The sequence below is a fragment of the Hoplias malabaricus genome, chromosome 6, assembly GCF_029633855.1.
Source record: "Hoplias malabaricus isolate fHopMal1 chromosome 6, fHopMal1.hap1, whole genome shotgun sequence".
NCBI classification, from domain to species: domain Eukaryota; kingdom Metazoa; phylum Chordata; class Actinopteri; order Characiformes; family Erythrinidae; genus Hoplias; species Hoplias malabaricus.
Genome location: NC_089805.1, coordinates 32660463 through 32683597, shown reverse-complemented (window position 1 = coordinate 32683597; position 23135 = coordinate 32660463). Strand labels below are relative to the sequence as shown.

The 23135-nt window shown below is 37.8% G+C and overlaps 2 protein-coding genes across 3 annotated transcripts in view; one reads left to right on the top strand and one right to left on the bottom strand.

Moving 5' to 3' along the window:
- Positions 1 to 4: 4 nt before the first annotated feature.
- Positions 5 to 15014, bottom strand: pdk4 (pyruvate dehydrogenase kinase, isozyme 4). The gene is made up of 12 exons (XM_066673899.1): positions 14375 to 15014; positions 13171 to 13312; positions 9874 to 9945; positions 9610 to 9794; positions 9195 to 9284; positions 8902 to 8979; positions 7738 to 7814; positions 6926 to 7024; positions 6666 to 6776; positions 6380 to 6493; positions 4875 to 5021; positions 5 to 1689 (listed from the first exon to the last, which is right to left on the bottom strand). Exons 1-12 carry the CDS (start codon positions 14490 to 14492, stop codon positions 1573 to 1575), a joined length of 1350 nt encoding a protein of 449 aa, XP_066529996.1. The 5' UTR covers positions 14493 to 15014; the 3' UTR covers positions 5 to 1572.
- Positions 15015 to 16827: 1813 nt separating this feature from the next.
- Positions 16828 to 23135, top strand: part of dync1i1a (dynein cytoplasmic 1 intermediate chain 1a) — a 71357-nt gene continuing 65049 nt past the window's right edge. For both annotated transcript variants that reach the window (XM_066673834.1, XM_066673833.1), the window contains exons 1-4: positions 16828 to 17058; positions 18551 to 18669; positions 18754 to 18868; positions 19790 to 19877. In XM_066673834.1, coding sequence (XP_066529931.1) covers positions 18562 to 18669; positions 18754 to 18868; positions 19790 to 19877 — 311 coding nt within the window. In that variant the 5' untranslated portion in view covers positions 16828 to 17058; positions 18551 to 18561. The remainder of the gene's footprint in view (positions 17059 to 18550; positions 18670 to 18753; positions 18869 to 19789; positions 19878 to 23135) is intronic.

The following is a 23135-nucleotide window of genomic DNA, read 5'->3' as shown; positions in this document are numbered from 1 at the left end:
TGGCGTCTAAGCCATTAAAGCCTTTGTCAGACCTAAAGTGAGCCTTGCAGGCTGTACCTAGCACTGCACTCTTTATGCAGTGTCAAAGCTAGACCCTTTTCACTCTACATAATTAGGGCATCACAAAGTAATGCCAGAACACTCCGTCTCTCTCATGAAAGTCCCAAAGGAAGTCTGTAGGAAGCCGACTGACTGTGGAATACCCATCTTATGTTCTGTTTTAGTAAATGACAAACTCTTTTTAAAGCAGTCTGAGAGGCATTCAAGACAGGAGAAAACTGATTATCAGATTGGTTATCACAAGAGATTATACTTTCCTGGAATTTGAAATTACATAGTACAGTCTGGCAAGTTCAAAGGTGGGTGTAACAGTCTGTAGGGTTCAGTAAGTTTCTAAATACACATTGTTAGCTGGATTTCAAGCTGCCCAGTTGGATATATCCTCGGCCTATATTTAAAGCAAAACCAGCCTGACCTCATGCCCTCTGCAAAGTATTTATACAGTTAGTTTATGCTGAGATGATCTTATTGCTCATGTTTCCATGTTGCTGGCATTCATAGCATGAAGGTCAAATTGTTTAGAGTGAGTGGTTTCATGTGAGCTTGGGGGGAGGACAAAAGCTACTCCAATTCAGTTGTTTTGGCAGCGCTCTGTCACTTGTGAGAATCAGTTCCACGGCTTCACAGTTCAGTCCTGGGAGAATTACACACTTGTAGCCTATGCTTGGCCCTGGGTATGGTGGGCATGGTGAACTTACGCTCAAGTGCAACTGCCTTAGAGCTTCCCATTGCATTTTATATATTTCTATCCCCACTATATTATACAAGCTATGTTTACACAATGGAACATCTGTGTCCAGAACCTAAGTAGCTTTACTCACAAATTGCCAAGTGTGCACATACATTTGGTCATATCAGGTGCATGAAAAAGGTGAAGTTTTCACCTACTGCATCTGACCTACTGAAAAAGTACCACATAGCAGTGTTATTCTTCTCTGTGTACAAAGATACAAAGCACTGGTTCAGGAAAACATAAATATAAGCGTATAATATAGATTTATAGCATGTCGTATTCTGATTCTTATGAAAATATGTCGGTCAAAAGGTCTTGCCATTGTGTTAACGTTGGCTTTGAAAAGGGGAACACTGTGCTAGTAAGTGAAAGGTCAGCTCCAGGAATAGAGCCATGCATTTTCTAAAGGAGGCTGTGGTGTCATAGACTGGCCACTCAGTCATGACATGTGCCCACAAGGAAAGTGGCGGCTGAGCTGAAGAAAAGACAGGACACTGTGTTCCTGACTTGGCTCAACTCCAGGAATATATGCTGGCCCAGTGCCAGGAAGAGCATGCACTCTTTCATAAACAAGAGCAGGAGGGAAGGATGTATGGAAGGATGACACAGCAAAAAGTTTTGAGAGAACACTCCTCATTGCAATATTGACATCTGCAGATGAACTGTCATTGGCTTGGTTCACAGGAAGGTTATGAAAACAGCTAAACTTTCACAGCAATGCTAAATACACTGAATGATCACTGGATTAGGAACACATACCTTGTAGTTACTCTCACTGTCTATTTTATCAGCTCTACCGACCATACAGGAGAGCTTTGTCGTTCTGCAATTACACACTGCTGTCCACCATCTATTGCCCTGCATACTTTGCTACTCCCTTTCACCCTGTTCTTTCTCTAGAGGAGAAAACAATGGCAGAATGTTTAGATTTAAGTATCTGTTACGTGAGAAGAGTAAATAGACAAAAATAAATAAATAAAAAATACTGGACATTTGTAATTGGTACTGTAGGAAATGGAAAATTAAATTTGGAAGTTTACTAGAAGCATGGGGGGTAAAAAAAAAACTGAAAGTTTAAATAAATGCTCAAGTTTTAAACTTTTCTGCCTGTTGTAATTGAATCATCGCTCATGTATCAGCACACATCATGTAATTAAGGCACCACAAGTATTCAGTTTGTTCAGCATATGCTTTAATAGGAACAGAACAATTGCAGGCTCACTCTCTTTTATAGAAGTTAGAAAGCACTGCTTGTGCATAATGAGGTTGAATGGTGTACAAAACAGGAAGTGATTCTACAGACTACGTGCTCTGACTCTGAGTCTGGTTCCTGTCTCGTGTACCAGGTGTCATTTTCTCATGACTACAAATTAAAACGCGTGAGGTATGAGTGGTTAGTCTGATAACTGCAACATTTAATAGTCCCAGGTTATAATCCCACATTGTAGTGTGCAGAATAAATTTGACATGAGAAGTTAATGGCAAGAACGTGATTTATGTACAAAAATGAATACAAAGATATTAGCAGGAGATAATTAGCTTGGCAGTGGTACATGAGGGACTGGATCCCACTCTTATTACAGATCGGTGGCAGCATTTGATAAATTGCATACAAAAGCAGCTTACTCCACTGCAGATCCCTTGAAATAGCTAGTGTCACAGTCACAGTCTTTTAAACAGCATTCCTTATAAAACATCCCTATTTTTTCACAATAAACATACACAGCACCCTTGAAATTCAAAGAAATAAAAACATGGCATAACTTCATCATCCTGAGATCATGCAAATAAAATAAAAATATTGCCCTTAAAATTTACGTCAGGACAATCCTGGCACTTCAGTGTCACTAGCATTAGAATTCACTAGTAAATAAAAAATGTATATCAGTAAAAAATAATAAGAATTTGTTCTTCCTATATCTATCATTACTATTTAAATGACAGGCCCATATGCTATGTTGGGTGAAATGTTGGTAATAAAAAAAGACTCATTTAAAAGATACCCAGACTGAATACTATGTGTGTGTGTCTAAATACCACATTGTACGGCCCATCTGACTTTTCTTATACATTTCCAGTGGAAAAAACAGGACAGTATAGCTTTTTTTTTTTTTTTTTTTGAAAAAGAAGCAAAGCTGGTGACATCTTTAACACTGCTCATTTGTTTACATTGTGACTTGATTGGACCAATACTGTGACATGTAACAATCAATCAGTTTAGCTAACATCATTCGTACTCTGTTTAAATCAGGCTTGTTCTGTCTTTGAATTTTGAGCCTACAGCTGTATATACAGTATTCTCAATCACGTTACACTGTTTATGAACAAGGGCAGTTTAGCTGGTCACACTTACAGTATACAGTTCTAAAAATATGCCAACATGGAGTGCTAAACAGTGAATTTCAAAGCCACATGTACCATAAACTCCAGCCTTTGAAACAACGAACCTTACATTACATTGTAAAACTACACACATAGCTATTCCTTCTATAATTTGATATGGTGCACTGCTTCTGTTTTTTGTTACGGTGAGTTCTACACCAGAGGACGCTTTCAAAGAAATGCACAACTCTTGGCCCCACCAACCAAAGAGCCCTGAAATACCACTTCAAATGTTTTAGCTGGTAAGTCACAATTTTGACTTCTAACATATGAACACAAGGGTTGGGCGGTATCACATTATAACATACAATTTCCAAGCATTACAGTGGTAATACCAGCTTGAGGAGGATTTATGAGTTTGCGTACAGAGTGAAGTTTAATTGCACCAGGGTTGCTGGTAAAGCAAGTTGCTCTGGAGTAGTTCACCAAGCGGTGGTAGTGTGGTTTAATTGTTCCTTAAATCATCAAAAAGCAAAAAAAAAAAGTCCTTTCTCTAGGTGTGTATTTGAGGGCATTTACATGCATTTAATAATCAGTTATGAACAAAATCAGATTTTGTGAGTAATCTGAACATGCACTTGGGAAATCAGATGCACGGGAAAACTTTAGAGTTTACATGAGTCCAGCAATAATCTGATTTGTACTTGGCAGCAGCTAGTAATATCACATAAAGACTTGACATTAACTTCCTGCTGTGGCTTTTTGTAAATATGTACCCACTTTTCCTGAAAATATGGATCTTATTTTCTTAGGACTTCTTTTGAAGTGGCCCTTCTCACAGATTCTCTACACTGTGCTGAGACAGAGACAAGCTTTTTTTAAATGAGCATCTGTTCTTGGACACAGCATGTCTCCCATAGTTACAGAGAGAGACTCAAGCTGTTGGATGGGTGCATGTTTGTGAGTGGTGCTTATTTAAGTTTCAGATACAGAACAAGAGAAAATTCAGAATATACGTCACAGGTGGCTCTTTACTCTGTTCGGTTATGTCCGCGTGCGTGCGCCAACCAAGATATTGAGTATAAGTACACGTGCACTGAGATCTCAGATTACTGAGTAAAAATCCAGCTCTCATAAACATATTTATTAATCTGATTTCTAGACCCTACTCTGATCTCTTGAATAATTGGATAACTGCAGAATTCCAATTAAGAACAGATTATTAACTGCATGTAAACGCTCTGCTTGTCTCACTGCAGTTTGACTCATTTCTTTGACAGTTTACTAGATAGATGGTGATAGATGGTCATCATTTTCAAATATGTAATCATAATCTTTTTCCGTAGCATGGTATACCTTATTATTGTCTTACTGCCCAACCCTACGTATTGTCCAGGTGTATAAACGTTATAAAAAACCGTATTGCTTGATTCAGTTTTGTTCATTATATTTAACTGATAGAGCTGATTTCCATTAAGAAAATACTGAGGTTATAATTTTAGACCTTTGTAATGAAATACATGTGGCAAGTAGAGGCAATGCAATGTTCAACACACAGCAAATATAAATGCCCCTTTTCACACTGTAACATGAATGCTGGATTAATAGGAAAATTTATGAACACCGGTGAATGTTCTGGTTCTACACGGAATGAACACGTAAGTCCTCTATGCCTTTTTTATATATCATCTGTTGGTTCTTTTTCTCTCCATCTTTATTCTGTTTTATTCCATCAGTTTCGTTTTCCTTCTGTTCTCACCTCTCGCCTATTATAATCATCTTTTCCAAGTTTCTTGGGTTCACTGCTTGGGATGCACCAGTCATCTGCTTCTGTACTTGTCTGGTAATGCCTTAAAGCTGACTTATTAAAAACTGGCAGTCTCTCAACAGATTCAGTGGATAAGGCCTGGAAGCCAAGCAACAGGAAACAGAGGAAAAAAAGGGAAGAAGACACAAGTCAAACGTAAGTTTCGTGTTTTCTTAATAAAACCCCTTCATCCAAAAGGCTTCTTTTATCATTCTACAAAGTCAAACAACACAACTTTAAGTTAAAATTACACAACACTTCTCACAGTGGCCTAATCAGTTCAGAACATGTCTGGTTCTGAACTGCTACGTTATATATTGGACGTATCATTTCAGTGCAATCAGACAATATCATAGTCATTTTATATTCTAGTCTCTTTAAACTTTAAGCATAATTATTGTATATTTTGCTACATTTAATATACTTCTGGTTATTTAGAATATTGTATATGTATATTAGTTCTACCCTACTGTAATCACTCATTACCTGTGCCTCACCACAAGCATTTCAATGCATGTCCTGACATCTTGTGCAAATGACAAATAAACGTGAAACTTGAAACTTTGGCTTCTAGCCTCAAAAATCAAACTGTTGCTGCTTTACCATCACACTAGAAGCTTTATAAACATATTTTTCCCCACAGTTGAGTCTGGATTTCTAGAGATGTAATGGGAGAAGACAGTGCTAAGTAATCAAGATGATATTACCAATATCAGAAAAACATTTCTTTATTATCATTTGCTGCAACAAAATCCTGTATAAGCTTGAGCAATAGTTTTATAAAGGGCTCAGATCCTGTCTTTTTAAGATGTAACAACCTATGTCCCAAAATGTTACAAAAATGTATACTTAGTTACCAGAATTGAATTTTTATTTAGATGATTTTAGTGTACTGCTCAGGATAAGAGTGAAGCAAAATGACTAAATGTTACTGTGAATCTGAAATTCTCATGTTACAAATATCTGGCACACACTATGTGGCCCTAATCAAGGACTGGTGGGATTTGTTATGTTAGCTTTAGAGTAAAGCCACCATGGTTCTACATTATGATTCATTAGAACTTTCACTGTATTCGCCACTTTAAAACTAGCAATCAGCTGATCTGGACATCTCCTGTGGCTGAGTTAAAGGTCCTGCTGCTGCAGGGAGCTGGTGGTGAGCCTGTGGTTCTTCTAAAATCCAATAAAGTCCAGCTATGTAACTGTGTATTCTTTCTGACATTTTTATGGTCTAATTATTGCAAAACATCATGTTTAAACTTCGGCTCATATCAGATTTCAGGAGGCCACTTAAAAATCCATTTGAATTATTATAGAGAAAATGTTAAAAATGATTCAAGTCCAGATTTTTGCACAGCAGTAGAGACCTTGGGTTGCTACCTTGGTTAATGAGAAAATGTCCTTTAAAAACAGGTCAAATATTAATTAGGTCAGTTAAAATGTATGTTACAGTTTACCTTTAAATAAATGACAGCTGATGTTCCATATCCCTCCATAGAGTAGAGCTGGAGGTCTCCTTGAAAGTACTTGGCATAGAGGCGAGAGATAGGAAGCCCATACCCAAAGCCAGCCTGCAAAGGGGAAGACATTACTGACCAGTCCTGTGTAAATGACTAACAGCAGTTTGTAATTCCATGAATTTACAACTCTTCGAACTGCAAGTTTACACTTAAGCCCCATTAGGGCAACAATTTTTTTTCTTTTGTCTAAATATAAACCATCATCTCCAAAATCATCTCTCACCAGGGGAGCACTGCGAGCATTTTCAGTTACTGGGCTTGGTGCTGTGGAATACATATAGCTAAACAGACGTTCAATTTTCCTCAGTGGGACACCACCTCCTCTGTCTGACATCTATAGGGAAAAAATGAGAAAAAAATAATAAATTTACCTTGACCGCTTCTTAATTATGTCTGCTTTTAATCACACATTTTCTCATGATGGTCGTGCTCACATTAAAATAAAAACAAAAGACATCATGGGCTAGTCACTATGAAGCTTACCTTTATGGTGAGGTCTTCCTCTCCCAGAGAAACCCTTACTTTGATTGGTGGAAGGTGTGTGCTGTTTTCGTGGGTTTCTACAGTTGCCCTCATTGCATTCTGTAAAGCAGATGTGAAGCATTTGAAGCTAATGGAATGGAAAATGCAAACAGAATAACAAAGTACATTTTTCACCAGGTGGGAACACACTGAGGAGGGGGCGCCAGTCCTTCGCAGGGTGACACACACTCACACCTATGGACACTTTTGCGTTGCCAATCCACTTATCGACATGTGTTTTTTGGACTGTAGGAGGAAACTGGAGCACCCTGAGGAAACCCACACAGACATGGGGAGAACATACCAAACTCATCACTCTCTGGGCGGGGCTCGACCCCCAACCCCAGGATCCTGGGGCTGTGTGACATATATATATATATATATATATTTTATTATTATTTTTTTTTTTTGAAAGCATCAAGAGCTGACACCTACTGTGTCTTTGGCTGATATTGTTTTGTCACTGTAGATAATGAGGAAATATTGAGCTCAAATAAACAAACAGTCAAAATTATACATTTAAATCTTAATTTTCTACTTTATTCTGTCTAATTGTTCACATTCTGTGTGAAATGAGACAAAAATATGTTGGTGAAAGTAATGGAATATGGAATTAAATTGTGGTCGGCTTAAATAAAGGCAACCATGTGATTATGTAATACTTGTCCAAGGCCCAAAAATAGAAGTACTTAAAATGTGTTGGTGAAGTCTCCAACTATCTGCTGCTATACAAGTAGAGTTAAGATATTTTTATATAATCAAACATACAGTACCTTAAAGAGCTCAAAGAGCATGTGATAAAGATGAGAAGGCACATAGACAATATTAATAGGCTCGCTGGGTTCTTTAGCTAGAACACAAAAGAAAACATGACAAGAAAATAATTAAAAACTTGCACACTATACAATATTTGTTGATATTCAGTTTATACATTATGTAACTCTCTGTGTTATAAAAGCAGGTTACTGAAGCCCTGCACTTTATTGTATGGCAGCTACACCTTGTTAACTATTAACAGACCATACTGTCCTTATTACCAGGTCAGCAATTTTATTTGAATGACTTTTATTTGCAAGACACAAAAGGAAAATGTATAACTGTTTACAAAGAAGCCTGTATGACACATATTAACTCTACAAATATTTGGTCCAAACTTATCAATTTATCTTTAACAGTTGTATGGTAGCAAATAACACAGAATTGTTTTTTACCTAAAAAAATATTATAGACTTTGCCTGCCCAATCTAACTAGATACAGTCATGTACACATGAATCAATGCTAAATGATGCAGTCATTTTTCACAATAAAATAGATGTATACTAATATTTAAAGAGCTTTTGTCCTGTTTTCCTGTATACACTGTGTGTCACATTCAGCCATATTTAGGTTTTTTTTAATGACTGGAGGGGCTGTTTTGTGCCCCATTCTAATTCTTTTCATACCAAAACACTTCATGTTGATTCAGTGTGAATGTGGAAGGCAATGGCTATGAAATAGCTGCAGTATTTGAGATTCAAAATTAATCATCCAACACCAGTACCTCACTAATGACCTTCAATCATCAGAGAAATGTTTCAATATCTAGTGCAAAGCCTCCCTAGAAGAGTAGAACCTTTACTGCATCAAAGGGGACAAACTATACTATTAATACCCTTGGAGTGAATGGTATACATTGAAACTTTAATAATCATTGCATACTGCATCAAACTCCTTCACTTTTACAAAAAAGTAAGGAAAATATCCAGGATAATATGCCCATAAAACACAACTGAAGGCATCTCCTAGAGATGAACCTTGTTCAATTCTTTTTCAACTGTAAAAAAGATGAACAGGGTATGAAAGATGAATCCATGCTGGCAGTTCAAACTCACCATACACAGTGCACACAAAGACAGAATCAACGGAAAGACTGGACAGTGACAAAGGGCTTGCTCACAGTTCACTTGTTTGATCTCCACTTCTGGTGAGGTCAGATAATACTGATCACACAACATCTTGGAACTCTCATAAGCATCTGTTGTATATGGGCAGAGAAGTGAACATAAGGCTGCTTCAGTACTTAAAACTAAGAGACACATTTTCCCATTCTTATAACACACAGTCCAGAAGATTGAGGCAGAAATCTAAACATTAACCAGTCAATTAATTAATTGGTGTCTGCATTCATTAAATGCAAAAATAATGAACAAACCTCAGCAGTTTAACAGAGAAATCAAAGAATAGAGTTACCTCTTACCACCTCCGCTACATCACAGTTTGGGTCGATACTACCAATATGTTTTGGGTGGGCCGGGTTCGTGCTGCCATTGAAGATCAGTGCTAAATGTAAACAGACATTTTTATGAGTATGTTTTATTGAGACCATTGAAAATACTAAATACAGACACCTGTGTAAATCAGTGAGACTAAAAGCCCACAGATGCTTGTTAAATGACAGTCAGAACCCTGAATCTGAGCATTAACAAATTCAATCAAATAGAAAAATTAATACAAGCCCTAAATCATTCATAAGCTATTGTTTGTTTGTAAACACCCAGATAAATTATAATTTCCTCCACAGTTTGTAGTTAAACACCAATTTTTACAAAGCCACAGAACAGAGTGGTGTTGTAGCTTGTCTGAATTGTTTTGAATTGTTACTCACTGTGCTGGTTCATTAGCATGCGGGTTGAGATCCGGCTTGTGTAGAAACGGTCCAGGAAATACTGAACATTCTGATTTGTAACTGGATCTACGCCAAAAGTTTCCTTATACTCCACCACCCCCTGAGCCATTGTGGGAACCACGTTATTGTGACGATTCCTCACGTTAATCAGAGTCTCTGTGAACCTGAGGAGACACATGATTTGTTAGAGCATCGCTGTCATTTTGGCAGAGTCCTGTAAACATTATTTAGAATTAGACTTACTTTTTCAAAACCTTCTTATCATCAGGATCTTTTTCCAGAAAGTCCACTAGCTCCATCAGGCTCTGCGCATACCTGGTTTAAAAAGAAAGACTGTTTGACAGTAGTACTGAAATTTAATGAATGCCATGTAGTGAATGAAATTTAACTGACGGGTACAAAGGTATAAATTGCTAAATTGAACATACATTGTGCTTTAAAGAGGCAACATGTGCTTTTACATTTAAATGATTGCAGTTAAGAGACTAACAACAAATTAACAAATTGTATTGTAATGAGTGCTGTCCTCCTGGGAGTAAATAACTAGTGTCATTATTATTATTGTCAGACCAAAATCCAGTGATGTTAACTGCTTCTGTGAAGCACATGTTCTGGAAAAAAAAAAAAAAAAAAAAAAGCATCAAACACAAAACGCGCCCAACACAAACACACTGCATGACTGAACTCTGGGTCAAGGTACAGTCTAAACTGTTTACTATCTGAAAACATTATTCTTTGCCTGCTAAATGACAACTGATTTTTCCATTTAGACTTGTAAAACTGTCCAGTCCTGTTGTCAGTTGAAAGTTATAGTAAAGTTGGGAAATATAGGTCAATCACATACAACACAAAACAAAGAAGTACATTTACTGTTAGGCCTTTCTTTTATTTTGACCAGTGCATAACCAGCATTATATTGTGGTAGCAATCATTTTAAGAAGCTGTGTCTAACTAAAACAGGCAAAGAGCAACTACATGTTTTTTTCTAATAAATCATTCTGTCCGTTCACTTTTATATATTTCTATTTCATAACTGGACAAAGAATGTCTATTATAGACTGCCTGACTTTCCAATGAGCTCAAGTCATCCAAACCGCAAGCAAGTAGCAAACATTTGAGATATGGAATCTCAGAACAGGTCTAGATCTTAAGGACTTCATGACTCTGTAATTTTCCCCTAACTTTGGCCCAGACTAAAATAACAAGCGTATTCTGCAAAACCAGATCATTTGCCTGAAATATTTAGACCATTTGTTATGTCAAACAAAACATATTTCCTGTGATTTATTTCAGGACTGAATAATGACAATGAAGTCCAGTGTAATAAACAGCCAACCCTTGAGCCCTCTTCTTTCTGAACCTTAGTCTGGTGTATAATAACAGCCCACATCAATAAACCAAAAAGCCACATTGATAATGATTCCACATACCTAAACTAGTACCACTTAGATCAGTAGAATGTGAACAAAAACTGATTACTTTTCAGTACAGCTCTTTAGACCGTGTTTAAAAGTATGCCAGGGCCCTAGGATAGTGCTGATTTGTGGGATGGAAAAATGTACCCAATGCCATAGTGCCCAGTAAAGACTGTGAAGGAATCTAGAAGAGAATCAATGCAATAATACACAGGATGAAACTGCTGGTATATGCTTTTTACACACACTGTCCAGTAAAAGTTATTCAAACTCGATTTTCAAGGTTCCAGAGAATACCTGTAGATTTTAATATCCCAATTAGGCTTTATCAATTTTTTTCATATAAACACTGCAACTGAGATTTACATTGAAATTCCATTCTATAAATTTAAATTCAGGCTTCTTTCCATAATAAAGAAGACAAAGAATATTTGGCTTGAATTTTTATTACTATTATTATTATTTTTGTGATGTACACAGCAGGGGCGGCTCGGTGGTGCAGCAGGTAGTGTCGCAGTCACACAGCTCTAGGGACCTGGAGGTTGTGGGTTCGAGTCCTGCTCCGGGTGACTGTCTGTGAGGAGTTTGGTGTGTTTTCCCCATGTCCGTGTGGGTTTCCTCCGGGTGCTCCGGTTTCCTCCCACAGTCCCACACACGTTGGTAGGTGGATTGGCAACTCAAAAGTGTCTGTAGGTGTGAGTGTGTGTTGCCCTGTGAAGGACTGGCACCCCCTCCAGGGTGTATTCCTGCCTTGCGCCTAATGATTCCAGGTAGGCTCTGGACCCACCATGACCCTGCGCTGGATAAGTGGTTACAGATAATGAATGAATGTACACAACAGTGTTTGGTTGTCTCTCATTGGTCTTACTGTGTTATATTTAAGCTAAACATCCCCATTTAGTTTTTGTTTTATTAATATTGTAGAATAGAATTAACTTGCCACTTTAAAAATCTGAGATTGTTATATAAATATTACAGTAATCTTTAAGCCCTAATTTTTCCTGATCTTGCCAGATGTGCAATCTGTACCATAGCTATACCATCAAATGCAAAATAAAAAGACACACAAGAAAGACCTTATCTGTAGCATCTCCTCTCTGTGTGATGTAAAAACAGCGCTCGCCCAACAGTGAACCCAGGTTCAAAGTTTCAGCAGCACAGACATCATTAACAAAGACGGCGTGAGGTCAAATGAACCCTGGCGTCTAAAAGCAAATTCATAGACCCAAAGCATGGTCAATAATAGCAGGATCAGCACAAAAACAGCACTAAATTTAGCCAGTCTAAAGTTAATGGTCACAATGAGATAACAAAAAAAAACAACTTGTCATTTTGGTATACATTAACTTCCCAACAGTGAACAACACACAGAAACAGAAATGCGAGAGAGCTTGTTTACAAAACTGCAAAGTTTTGTAAAGTACTGTACAATCGAGGCAGAGTACAGACCGGCTCAAAAGCCATTTAGGAGGTAATCGCACATGCATTTTATTTTACATTCTAGTGGTAGATGAACTTGAGGTCATGCAGATAAAAAACAAAACCTAGGGTTAGATCCTAAGTCCTAGCAAGATTCACAAGAAACTTCATGAGCACACCAATCAAGCTGGACACGTGGAAAGACGTGAGATGTCATGTGTATCATATTACACAGAAACTAGTAACTGAAGCAACTTATGAAATACTACTCTGAATATCACCATCCTGCACATACCAAAATACACACCACTGTATATAGCCTATAAGACAATGATCAAAAAAGGAAAAAAGACAGCACTTCCAATTTACCTACCACATCTCCAGTGAGACACAGCTTTTAAAAATCACTGCTGAATTGTATGATGAATTATGTGAATGATGGAGTAGTTTTAAATCACATTTACCTGACCACATAAATCACTGACAGTACTTCATTTGATGTTCTAGGCATATGGACTTATACCATGCCACATGGTTTAAAATTAGGGGAATTTAAGTGAAGATGATGAATGAACTGTCTTAAACACTCTGGAACTCATCATATATGCACTCTTCCAGGCTGCCAGCTAAGAAAGAGGCACAAAACTGACATGGTGCGCACCTGAGGGTCACAGCTCTAGGCACACCCAAGAGCAGGAAAACTTACCAGCTGTGCAACATCTGCACAGATGGGGTGCTGATGAGCTTGTCTGGGAGACAATCTATCTCTTTCATGATGTTAGCCAACCTAACAGGAAGCTCCTGTCGAAGAAAGATAAAGGAGGTCTTCTCACATGCATTGGCAGAACCTGTAAGGACAGAAAACCAAAGAGGACATGCAGTTAGACCCACAGCTGTACACACAGTACAGCCCTCTGCAGGTAGAAACAACGTGCTGTGGTGAAGACATGCACTACAGCGCATAACTTCCAACGCTGAAATATAAACAAGGAAAACCCCTCATATTACTACAAATTGGCAGGTTATATGTACATGCTCATTACGAAACCCTGTGGAATGAATACAGTTCTGAACAACCATACAAAATGGAGTTTTTGAACAGATATTATACAGTGAGGAAAAATACACATTCAAAATATAGTACATTTAAATGTTAATCTCTTGTGTCATCTATGAATATCATGTTTTATGTTGCTACTGTAGAGACTAATTTCTAAAAGCCACTTATAACCTTGCAAAGGAAAATTACTACTGTACAGCAAGTATATTCTTATAACAGGTACATTAATTTATTTCAGTGCAGTTGTGATAGATAAGTGAAAAGGACACCGTGTCCTGTTACTTGACAAAATATTAGCCTACATTCATCTGTTAGGTCCTGCTGGTTACATTACTTTGTCTTCCCCATCTGCCAGCAATTACATCTGTCATTATATATTAATAACCCGTTAACATAAATCAAGTATAATAGGTCACTGGTTGTTCTGTAGCTGCATATCAGTGACTTTCAATGTGTTGGCCTCAGCTGCAAACCATTCATAAACCCTCATGGTGTCTTATTGTAAGCTGGTACACATTTACAACAGTAATCCTCACAATTATTTTACAAGGCTATAATTACACTACAGTGAATATTATGGGGAGGAGTGTGTTCCAAGTCATTAAAGAAGCATTATAAAACTACACAAATTTCCTTGTGCTACAAAGTCTCATCAGATATTAGGGCAATGTTGTTCCTAAGTGACACATCTGAACTTTCTAAGTGTATGTGCAAACCTGTTGTTATGTGCAAACAAAACGCTTCTCGGAAAAACCAAAACAATATGAAAACCCGCCGTCCGCCTGGACGGTTAGCTGGGTTAACTACCGTTAATACAGGTCCTTCCCATTTGTCCAGCAAAATAGCTTACCAAAGTCTATAAACTGCTTCATGGAAAGCGGCGAGGGAGAGAACTTAGAAAACCTGTCCACTTGTTTGGGTATGTTAAACTTGGCAGAGTTCTTCAGCAAAATGTGAGCGAATTTCATTTTTAATTCAGAGCCCGGACAGTCTTCGGAGTGCAGAAACTGAAGAGGGGTCCCGTGTTTAACCCGGAGGTCTGTGATTAACACTACAACAGCCTTTCAACTCTCAGCAACAGAAGAGAGAATTAGTCTTCAGGGACGCCTCAGCCACAGACATAGAAACCGATGTCCAGTGTCGAGTCAATGTCCCTCTGTCTGTTCATCGCAATCCATAATGTCTCCAGAGCTCCTCAGACGTGGTGGTCTTCGCTTAATGTTTTTTTTGTTCAGTTTGACTTCTCTTCCACCAACTGACCACTGAGTGAGGGAGGGGTCTGCTCCAGTTTTACATAGAAACACTAACCCCGAACAGAGCAAAACAAGCAGTTTCCTCCCTTCCTTGAGCACCGTGCTGTTTTTTCATCAACACTGCCGTATCGCACATCAACAAAAGTCCTGTATCTGCCTCAGTGTCTGTTTCATACGCGCTGTTTGTGGTCAAAACCGTTACAGATCCATGGTGTTCCTCACGATCTGAAGTCTATACATCTACATCACGAAAACACACACTGCTCCACGCATGCGCACAAGCGATCTAGAGCAAAGGTCGCCCCACAGCTGTACATCGGCACGACTCCTCATCAATATCAACACAGAGCAGATACAGGCAGGTCTAACTAAAATAGTGCAACTCAGGGATGTGTTTACAACTCATAAACCTTTACATACTCCCTGCCATGGCTAAGTGACCACGATTTGGATGAATAAGTACATTTTCTGTTAAATATGTTAGAAAAAGGAAAGCAAGATACTGGGGTTCTCCTCCACTGCTTTCTCTACAAAATGGCTTTGCCCTCTAGTGGCACACGCACAAAAGTGTTTCAAGGGTAAATACGTGCAATACGTGCCTTGTGTGTGTTCCTGCTGTCAATCAAAGTACGAGGCATAACAACTGATTTGTTGTAATAACAAGATAATGCCGTTTGAAGTGTTTCAAATGGAAAATGAGTGTTTGTACGCCCTCTAGTGTGAAAGGAACATTGAGAGTGTAGTAAAGGACGAATAAAAAAATAATGTTATTTAAACATTGCCATGTTATTTTTTTAGACTTATATATATATATATATAATGTGTGTGTGTGTGTTCAAAAAAGTGAAAAATACTATCTTTACTATTTTGTCCCTAAAATATTCCAAGTTAGAAGAAAAGTAACTGTAGAGGAATTATTTGCAGTGGTGATGACGATGATGATGGATACCAGGGTGTTGTGATTTCTACAACAGACAATTTATTTGTAATACGTTTGTTTTTTAAGCATTATTTTACCCAGAATGTACCTTTCCTTTGTTTGACTTGGTTGGATTTACCTGAATTTACTTTCCCAGAAATCATTATTTCACAAAAGGAACAGTATTTATATGAGAGTATGATTTAGACCTGTTTTTCTGAACCACTGGGCCATAAACCAAGAGTGGGTTGTGAACCACATACTCTGGCCAGTCCTGAATGGGGGACAAGTGGTCTGTAGTGAACCTTCAGTCTAACAAAATCAAACAATATTAATACATTATTGATACAAGCTCTGCAACAACAGCACACAATTAATCTTTGTGTATTTTATGTTGAAAAGAAGAAAATAACAACCCCCAAAAAACGTTATCCCTCGTGGGCCTTTTTGAGCTCTTAAAGAACCTTACTGGTAACATCAGTTCAGAACAAAATATAAATATTAACAAAATATACACAGCCCTGTGAAGGACTGGCGCCCCCTCCAGGGTGTATTCCTGCCTTGCGCCCGATGATTCCAGGTAGGCTCTGGACCCACCGTGACCCTGGACTGGATAAGTGGTTACAGATAATGAATGAATGAATGAATGAATGAAAATATACACAACAAATGTGTGTGATCAACCTGATAATGCATCAGATCAATTTAACAGTGTATGTACCTTAAAAAGCAGTGGTAATGACTTAGTAAAGTGTCTGAATGAATTATTTTATTCCCGTGCCTTATTTAAGTCCTTCCCATAAGCTTTTGTTATACGACATCTCATGAAGTCGTTCCTACTCGTGATTAAGTCTTTTCCACGAGTTATTCGGTCGTTCACACCCCTTATTGATTGATTGACTGATTGATAGATAAGTAGATTGATTGAAGGGATGTCGTCAGTATAGCTATGTAGTGATTAACAGATGAACAAGGCTGAGAAACCCATGCTTTAGACTAGACGGCGCATCCCTGGTTAAACAGATGTGGAATACAGTTTATTGTCCTGTGTCACCGCTAGGTGTCGGTGTTGTGACAGATCAGTATTTAATCATTTGACAGCAGCATGTGTTACTGGAGAGGTACCGTTTCTGTCCTGCTGCCTTCGTTCTGGAGCAAGAGAGCAGTATAAGGCGTGCATGTGAAAAATGGCTAAATATGGATGCACATTAATGCTGGTGGTTATTTAGCTGTAAGGCAGTGGTAAATAAACCTGTAATCTCGAGTAGGCTTCAAGAGAAGGCGACTGTCCCCGCGGATAAACGACAGTACTGAAGAGTGATACAGCATCTTTACCGAGGACAGCATCTACAGAGAAAGGAGGTAAGACGGCTCGTACAGTTGAAATACAGTCTTCATCATGGGATCTGACCGGCTGTTTCGTGTATGTGATCCATGTTTATTTAAATCAGTTATGTAATTTATAATCCTGCAGTCTGTGCAGTTGCGGATCCTCAGATTCGCATATGGACTATGACGTCATGCTGCTTAGCTACATGGCTTCCCACTGTTAGCAGTTAGTCATTTTAACGGACTACATGATAAAACGTCGTTATATGAAGTAGTATCATATAGACATTCCTGATAATAATAAGTAATGTATATAGTTTAACTTTCTGTTATAGTCAGTTCACCAGACAGAGCGTGTATGCTCTCTTATTAGAAGCTAACGTCTGAAAATTAGCTTCCATTTTCACCCCATTCTCAATCACTGACATTAGTTCCCTTCATGTTTCAGTGCTCAGATTTGCCGTGTTTTTATACAAATTGTGCTCCTGATTTTTTATTTTTGTTTGCTGTTTTCCTTTCTTATTTTCACTTTTGTCCTCAGTTCATTAGAAAATATGGCCTATTTATCTTTTTAACACAGCTCTTTTCCTTTTAATATAACGTTACACATTTTTGCTGCTGCAGCCTTAAAATAGCTTTAAGCTGTTTTTAGTGCTGGATTAAAAGCTGTATAATGTTCTATTTTAAATCATTTCTCAGACCAGATGTGCTGTGTCATACCTTTACTGGACATTAATCTGTTGACTTGAAATATATGTCCTGACAGGTGGTAATAATTACAATATTACAACCTATAGAATACTATATAATCGAGTCTTTATGTGATAAAAAAAAAAAAAAAAAAACAGGGACAAAAATGCTTAGTCATTAATAGATGGGTGTGCCTATTACACAGCAATATTTAACACACTCTATTTTGATCAGGACCCTGATCACCCCATTACCATACATGCAGAGATTTTTGAGAAATGCAAACTAATTCTGGTTTTACTAGCTTCTATTCAGTCACAGTTTGTACCTACACATTATTTGAAGAGTATAGTATTGTTTTAATGTTTTTTGTGGTCTGAGCATATTCACAGCTCATGCTTAAGATCATTTGATGCTTAGTTTGCTAGCTAGAAACAACGGTGAATTCCCTGGCCTAACAAAATCCAGGGAGAACCAAAAGATCTGATGCATATTAAGATAGTCAAAAATAGTTCGGAAATATTCCAGAAACAAATGAAGACACAGTTTTGCAATGTGCCAGTCTGGATATTTTAATAAGAAAAATCCCCAAAATGGCATTTAGAACCCTACATTCATATGAATGTACTTTGGTTTACATGTACTATAATGCAAACATATTTTAATCAGTGATAATTATTTTTCATCATGATATTAGGAAGTTTTCATAATATTGTATGTCTATATCAGCAAATATAAAATGGGTGTGAATATATTTCTGAGTCACATAAAGGAGGGTACAGGGAAGGGCAGACTATGTTAATTAATGTCTCTACTTTGGCTCACTTATTATAAGGGCAAGAAAAAATGGCAGACAAGAGTGACTTAAAAGCTGAGCTGGAGCGTAAGAAACAGCGCCTAGCTCAAATCAGAGAGGAGAAGAAAAGGAAGGAAGAGGAGAAGAAGAAGAAAGAGGTGAGGAAATATAGCATCTCAGTGTAAACTCTGACTAATGTCGAATGTGTTATGAGATATGTGTTTGTGTTTCTTCATCAATAGTCAGAAACACAACAGAAAACAGAGGCTGCTCCTGAGGACTCAGATTTGGACCGTAAGCGACGTGAAACTGAGGCCCTTCTCCAGAGTATTGGGATTTCCCCTGAGCCTCCACTAGGTACATACTGTACAATCCTTACTGAGCAGTCAGTCTTTATCTATCTTTCCATTTCTCTCCACATGCAGCACACCTTCACTGTCTTCCCAGCCTGCAGCAGACACTATTCTCTAGTCAAGATGCATTTCAAGAATTATTAAGGTTTGCTGGCTCTAGATGGGAGTTGTCTCAGACGATAACATGTCTTCAGTTTAAATGCGCTTTGCCAGCTTTTAAACAGATTTAGTTTGAAGTCAGTTCACCACAGTTCACCAGATTGTTAAACCTGTCACTTTCAGAATTGGTTCATCCACATAATAGTAGATGAGGATTTAAGGCATTAGTATAAATGTGAACCGTGGAATATAACACAATTTTGTGTTATAGCAAAATGTGCAGGATTTGGTTTAGTGGCTTGCAGATGTGGAGCTTGAAAATGGGTTAATCACTGCAGCCCTTGGACTGTCTTACAGCTGTAGTGACCCCTGGTGGAAAGAAGTCCCAATAACCTACCAATGCTCTTGGCAGACGCTATAACAGCTTCTTTACGTTTTCTGCATAAACCATGACCAAATATATTTGAGAAGTTTACCTCACTTATTAAGATTTAAAATGTAAGGTCCTGTACTGGATAATGGATATTGGAAAACTATTTGCATGGATATGGAACTAAATACATATTTGACTGAGGTATATAAAAGTATCTCCTGATTAAATTACTTTATATGCTGATTTTTAATTTAAAAAATTTAATGAAAAATATAAACAAAAGAAAATTTGCATTTAAAACAATTGGAAATAACAGTTCACTAAGTTTAGTTGGTATGATGGTTTATTTTAACTTACAAAATAAAACAAAATAATTTTGCAATGTATGTCTACAGTTTGCATTCAAGTGTAGCTTTGTGGTATTCATTTTTGTGTGTATTTTGTGTGTTTTAGCCCCAACACAAATGTCCCCTTCCAAATCAATGAGCACACCGAGTGAGACGGGAAGTCAGGACTCAGTGGATGGCGCCACTGCGGGCAGGTGTGTTTCTCTCTTGTATCTGTGTGAACTTAAAGAAGTAAAAAAAAAAACCTAAGAAAGTCTATCATCACACTTTTTAATGAATCTGCATCTAATAAATCTCCAAGGCCATGTCTTACCATTTAATGTTACATTATAAACAACTAACTGATTCACCATGCTAAAGACTCATCTGCTTAATTTCACCATACTTATAAAAAATATCGTAATTACACTATGCTAATCTGTGTGTATTAGAAATAAGTTTGGTCACATGTAAGACTTAAATACATAGGCTATGTCAGTGAAAATGGAAGGTGACGCTACAGATCACTACAGTCACTGTCAAACAGATCCAGTGTCCTGGGGTTGAGGGTTCAAACCCCGCTTGGGTCACTGTCTGTGAGGAGTTTTGTATGTTCTTCTCACTGGATGCAGTAGCCTCTTCCTACAGTTCAAAAACACCTATTAATAAGTGGATTGTTTATTCAAAAGTGTCCACAGGTGTGAGTGAATGTGTGTATGTCCTGTGTGGTGCCCAAACCAGGGTGTGTTCCTGTCTTGCCCCATTGATTCTGGGTATGCACCGGGCCCACTGCAACCCTGAACAGGATAAAGTGGTTACAGATAATGATTGCCTGAATGAATGGAACAATCATGACATTTATGGAGGCTCCAAAATAAGAATTATTCAATTGAATACAAAAGGTTGTTTCTTAAACTTCCTTTTAATTGACTCCCTTGTCTGTCTTTTTGAATTGCGCTGACAGATATAGGTAAGAACAAGTGTTGATGTTTCTGAATGTGTGTCCTGTATTTTGTAGTTTTTGTTTCTGTCATCCAGACATTGTTTCTTCTTAACTTTAATTTAATTTAATTTAATCTGAGGATCTGTCTCAATGCCTAGAGAATTGCCTTGCTCACTACCTGCCTGTGTAGGCAGCTGTAAAGGTTGGCAGCATTTTAACCAAAATCAAATCCACTAGGTACACCCTAGGTACATACTGGATTGTTGCAATTAAGTGCAAGCTCTAAAATAATGGTTATGTAGACTGCTCATTAAGTATTGAAACACAGTGATAGATATGGGCAAAGATGCTGCAATGTGGACTCGTCACAAAGGGTTAATAAGGCTTCAGAGTCCAACACTAGCTGTTTGAATGCAAATACTGAGCTTCAAACTGCTTAAGCAGATGAGTATTTATAATGCTAAGGAAATCTCAAAATATACTAACATGATTTTAACTCTTAGTAGCCTGTAGCTATGGCTGTTCTGCAAATTAATTTTCATGTATAAATACGATCAATTAAACAGGTACTGCAATTATAATTACCTTTAATATGTGTTCTATTTCATCAGGTTTAATTTGGCATTTCTAATTTTCCCTGTAGTTTTGGTGTCAAATTTAAAGTATGGTACTTCTTTCTGAAAAGAACAAGAATAGCATTAGAATAACGTTTTAACACTTTCACTAAAATAAACTAATGAAATATCTAACCTTTTACTCATCAATTACAATTTGATTTTGATGAAAATGTTAGAAACTAGCCTTTGAACATCTTTAAAAGATAAGTGCTTAAAATTACAACACACTTCTGTATTTTCATTTCCACAAAGACTTCTAAAAGTTAAAGAGCATCTTAGAATGCAGTTAATTATTGCATATACATGTCTTGTTTCTGCATTCACTGAGGGGTTTAGAATGAGGAGGAGCTGTGTGGTAAGGTGGGAGCTGATGTGGTTAGAGACCTGCCAGTACTCTACTCAGAAGACAGGCCTGTAATTAAGCTTGTATAATGTAGGCTTACTGCATAGATTGACACGTGATGGCCGTGCTTGGCCCTGTCAACTGCTCTCTGCAGGGGGCATGTATCTGCTCGCCACAACTGTGCTGGGGGATAGGGCTTTAAAGGCACTTTTGTGTAGTCTGTACAGTGGCCGAAACTGTACTGCTGTTCTGGGCCATGAGTAAATGAATATCTATATATTTGTAGAATATAAGTGATGATTGTGAATGTATAAAATGGACAATGTGTAAAATGGTACATGTGTCTTAGGTAGACCATAGGGCTTTTAGGCCATATTTGGCTCACAGTCCACTGTGTGGGCATCTAATGCTAGAGTCTCCAACTTGAGGGTGGGCAATATGATGATATGTTATTGTGATTTATTACATCACAACACATCATATCACATTTACTGAGTGTATCATGGCTATGCGCTGTGGACAACTGCCTGTAATATAAAAAATCATCAAAACGATTGACACAAATTATAGAGATCCTGTAAACAATGACAAGCAGTGTAAACTATATTGTAATGAATAAAGGATTGGATATCAGGCTATAATAATTTCTTGTGTCATTCACTGTTCAGTATTCAATCATTTGCATTTGTACATGTTTATAGTTTATGTAAATGTGAAGCACCTCTAGCTCACTCACTCACATATTCACTCACATATTCAGTCACATGCATACTCACATTTAAATGTGTTTTTCATAAGTGAAAATTTTAGGGGCTTCACATCTATGACACTGTGCATACTTGTTCAGAAAGGGCACCACTGTTTGTGCATTTTGCTACTATTTATCATTCTTTCCTCATGGTACATATTGCGTGCTGTGAAAATGTCTTTAAGCATCATATGATGTCTCTGCCATATTGCCCAACCTTACCCCAGCTTCACTCTCATCCCCTCTTAGGTCAGGTGGCATTAGTAAGTACAAATCAGACACAGCCACTGAGAGGTATGTACCTGAAGAGTTGAATATACAAGAACATAAACTAGCTGTGTGTCAGGTAGCTCTCGCTACCCAAACATTGCTTCTCCCTGTGTCTCGGTGGCAGGTGAAGGGAAAGCAAAGCAGTTTAGCGTGTCCCCCCAGGGTGACTGCCTGATGCCTGCTGTTACCTCCAGCTTTGACTTCAGCGATTCCTCTTGCATGGTTACACTGGAGCCATTTAGCGTAACATGAATGACAATCCAGTTTTTAAGTGTCATCCCCTGGTAAAACAGCGTGTCAGTTTGACACTTCCGTTTGACTGTGCGCACTTTTAGTGAAGGAATAATAGGCATGCTCATGACTGGTACTGAAGGTTACTCAAAAGTTTACAAGGTCAGCACAACCCTTTCATAACTTGCCCCTGTATGGTCAACCACCTCCAGGTGTTGTGGACAAGTTTAGGCTAAAGGACTTGAAGGACATAGAAGACCCTGCTTAATCACAGCTTTGGGTTATATACACTGCCATTCAAAAGTCTGGAATAATTTGCGA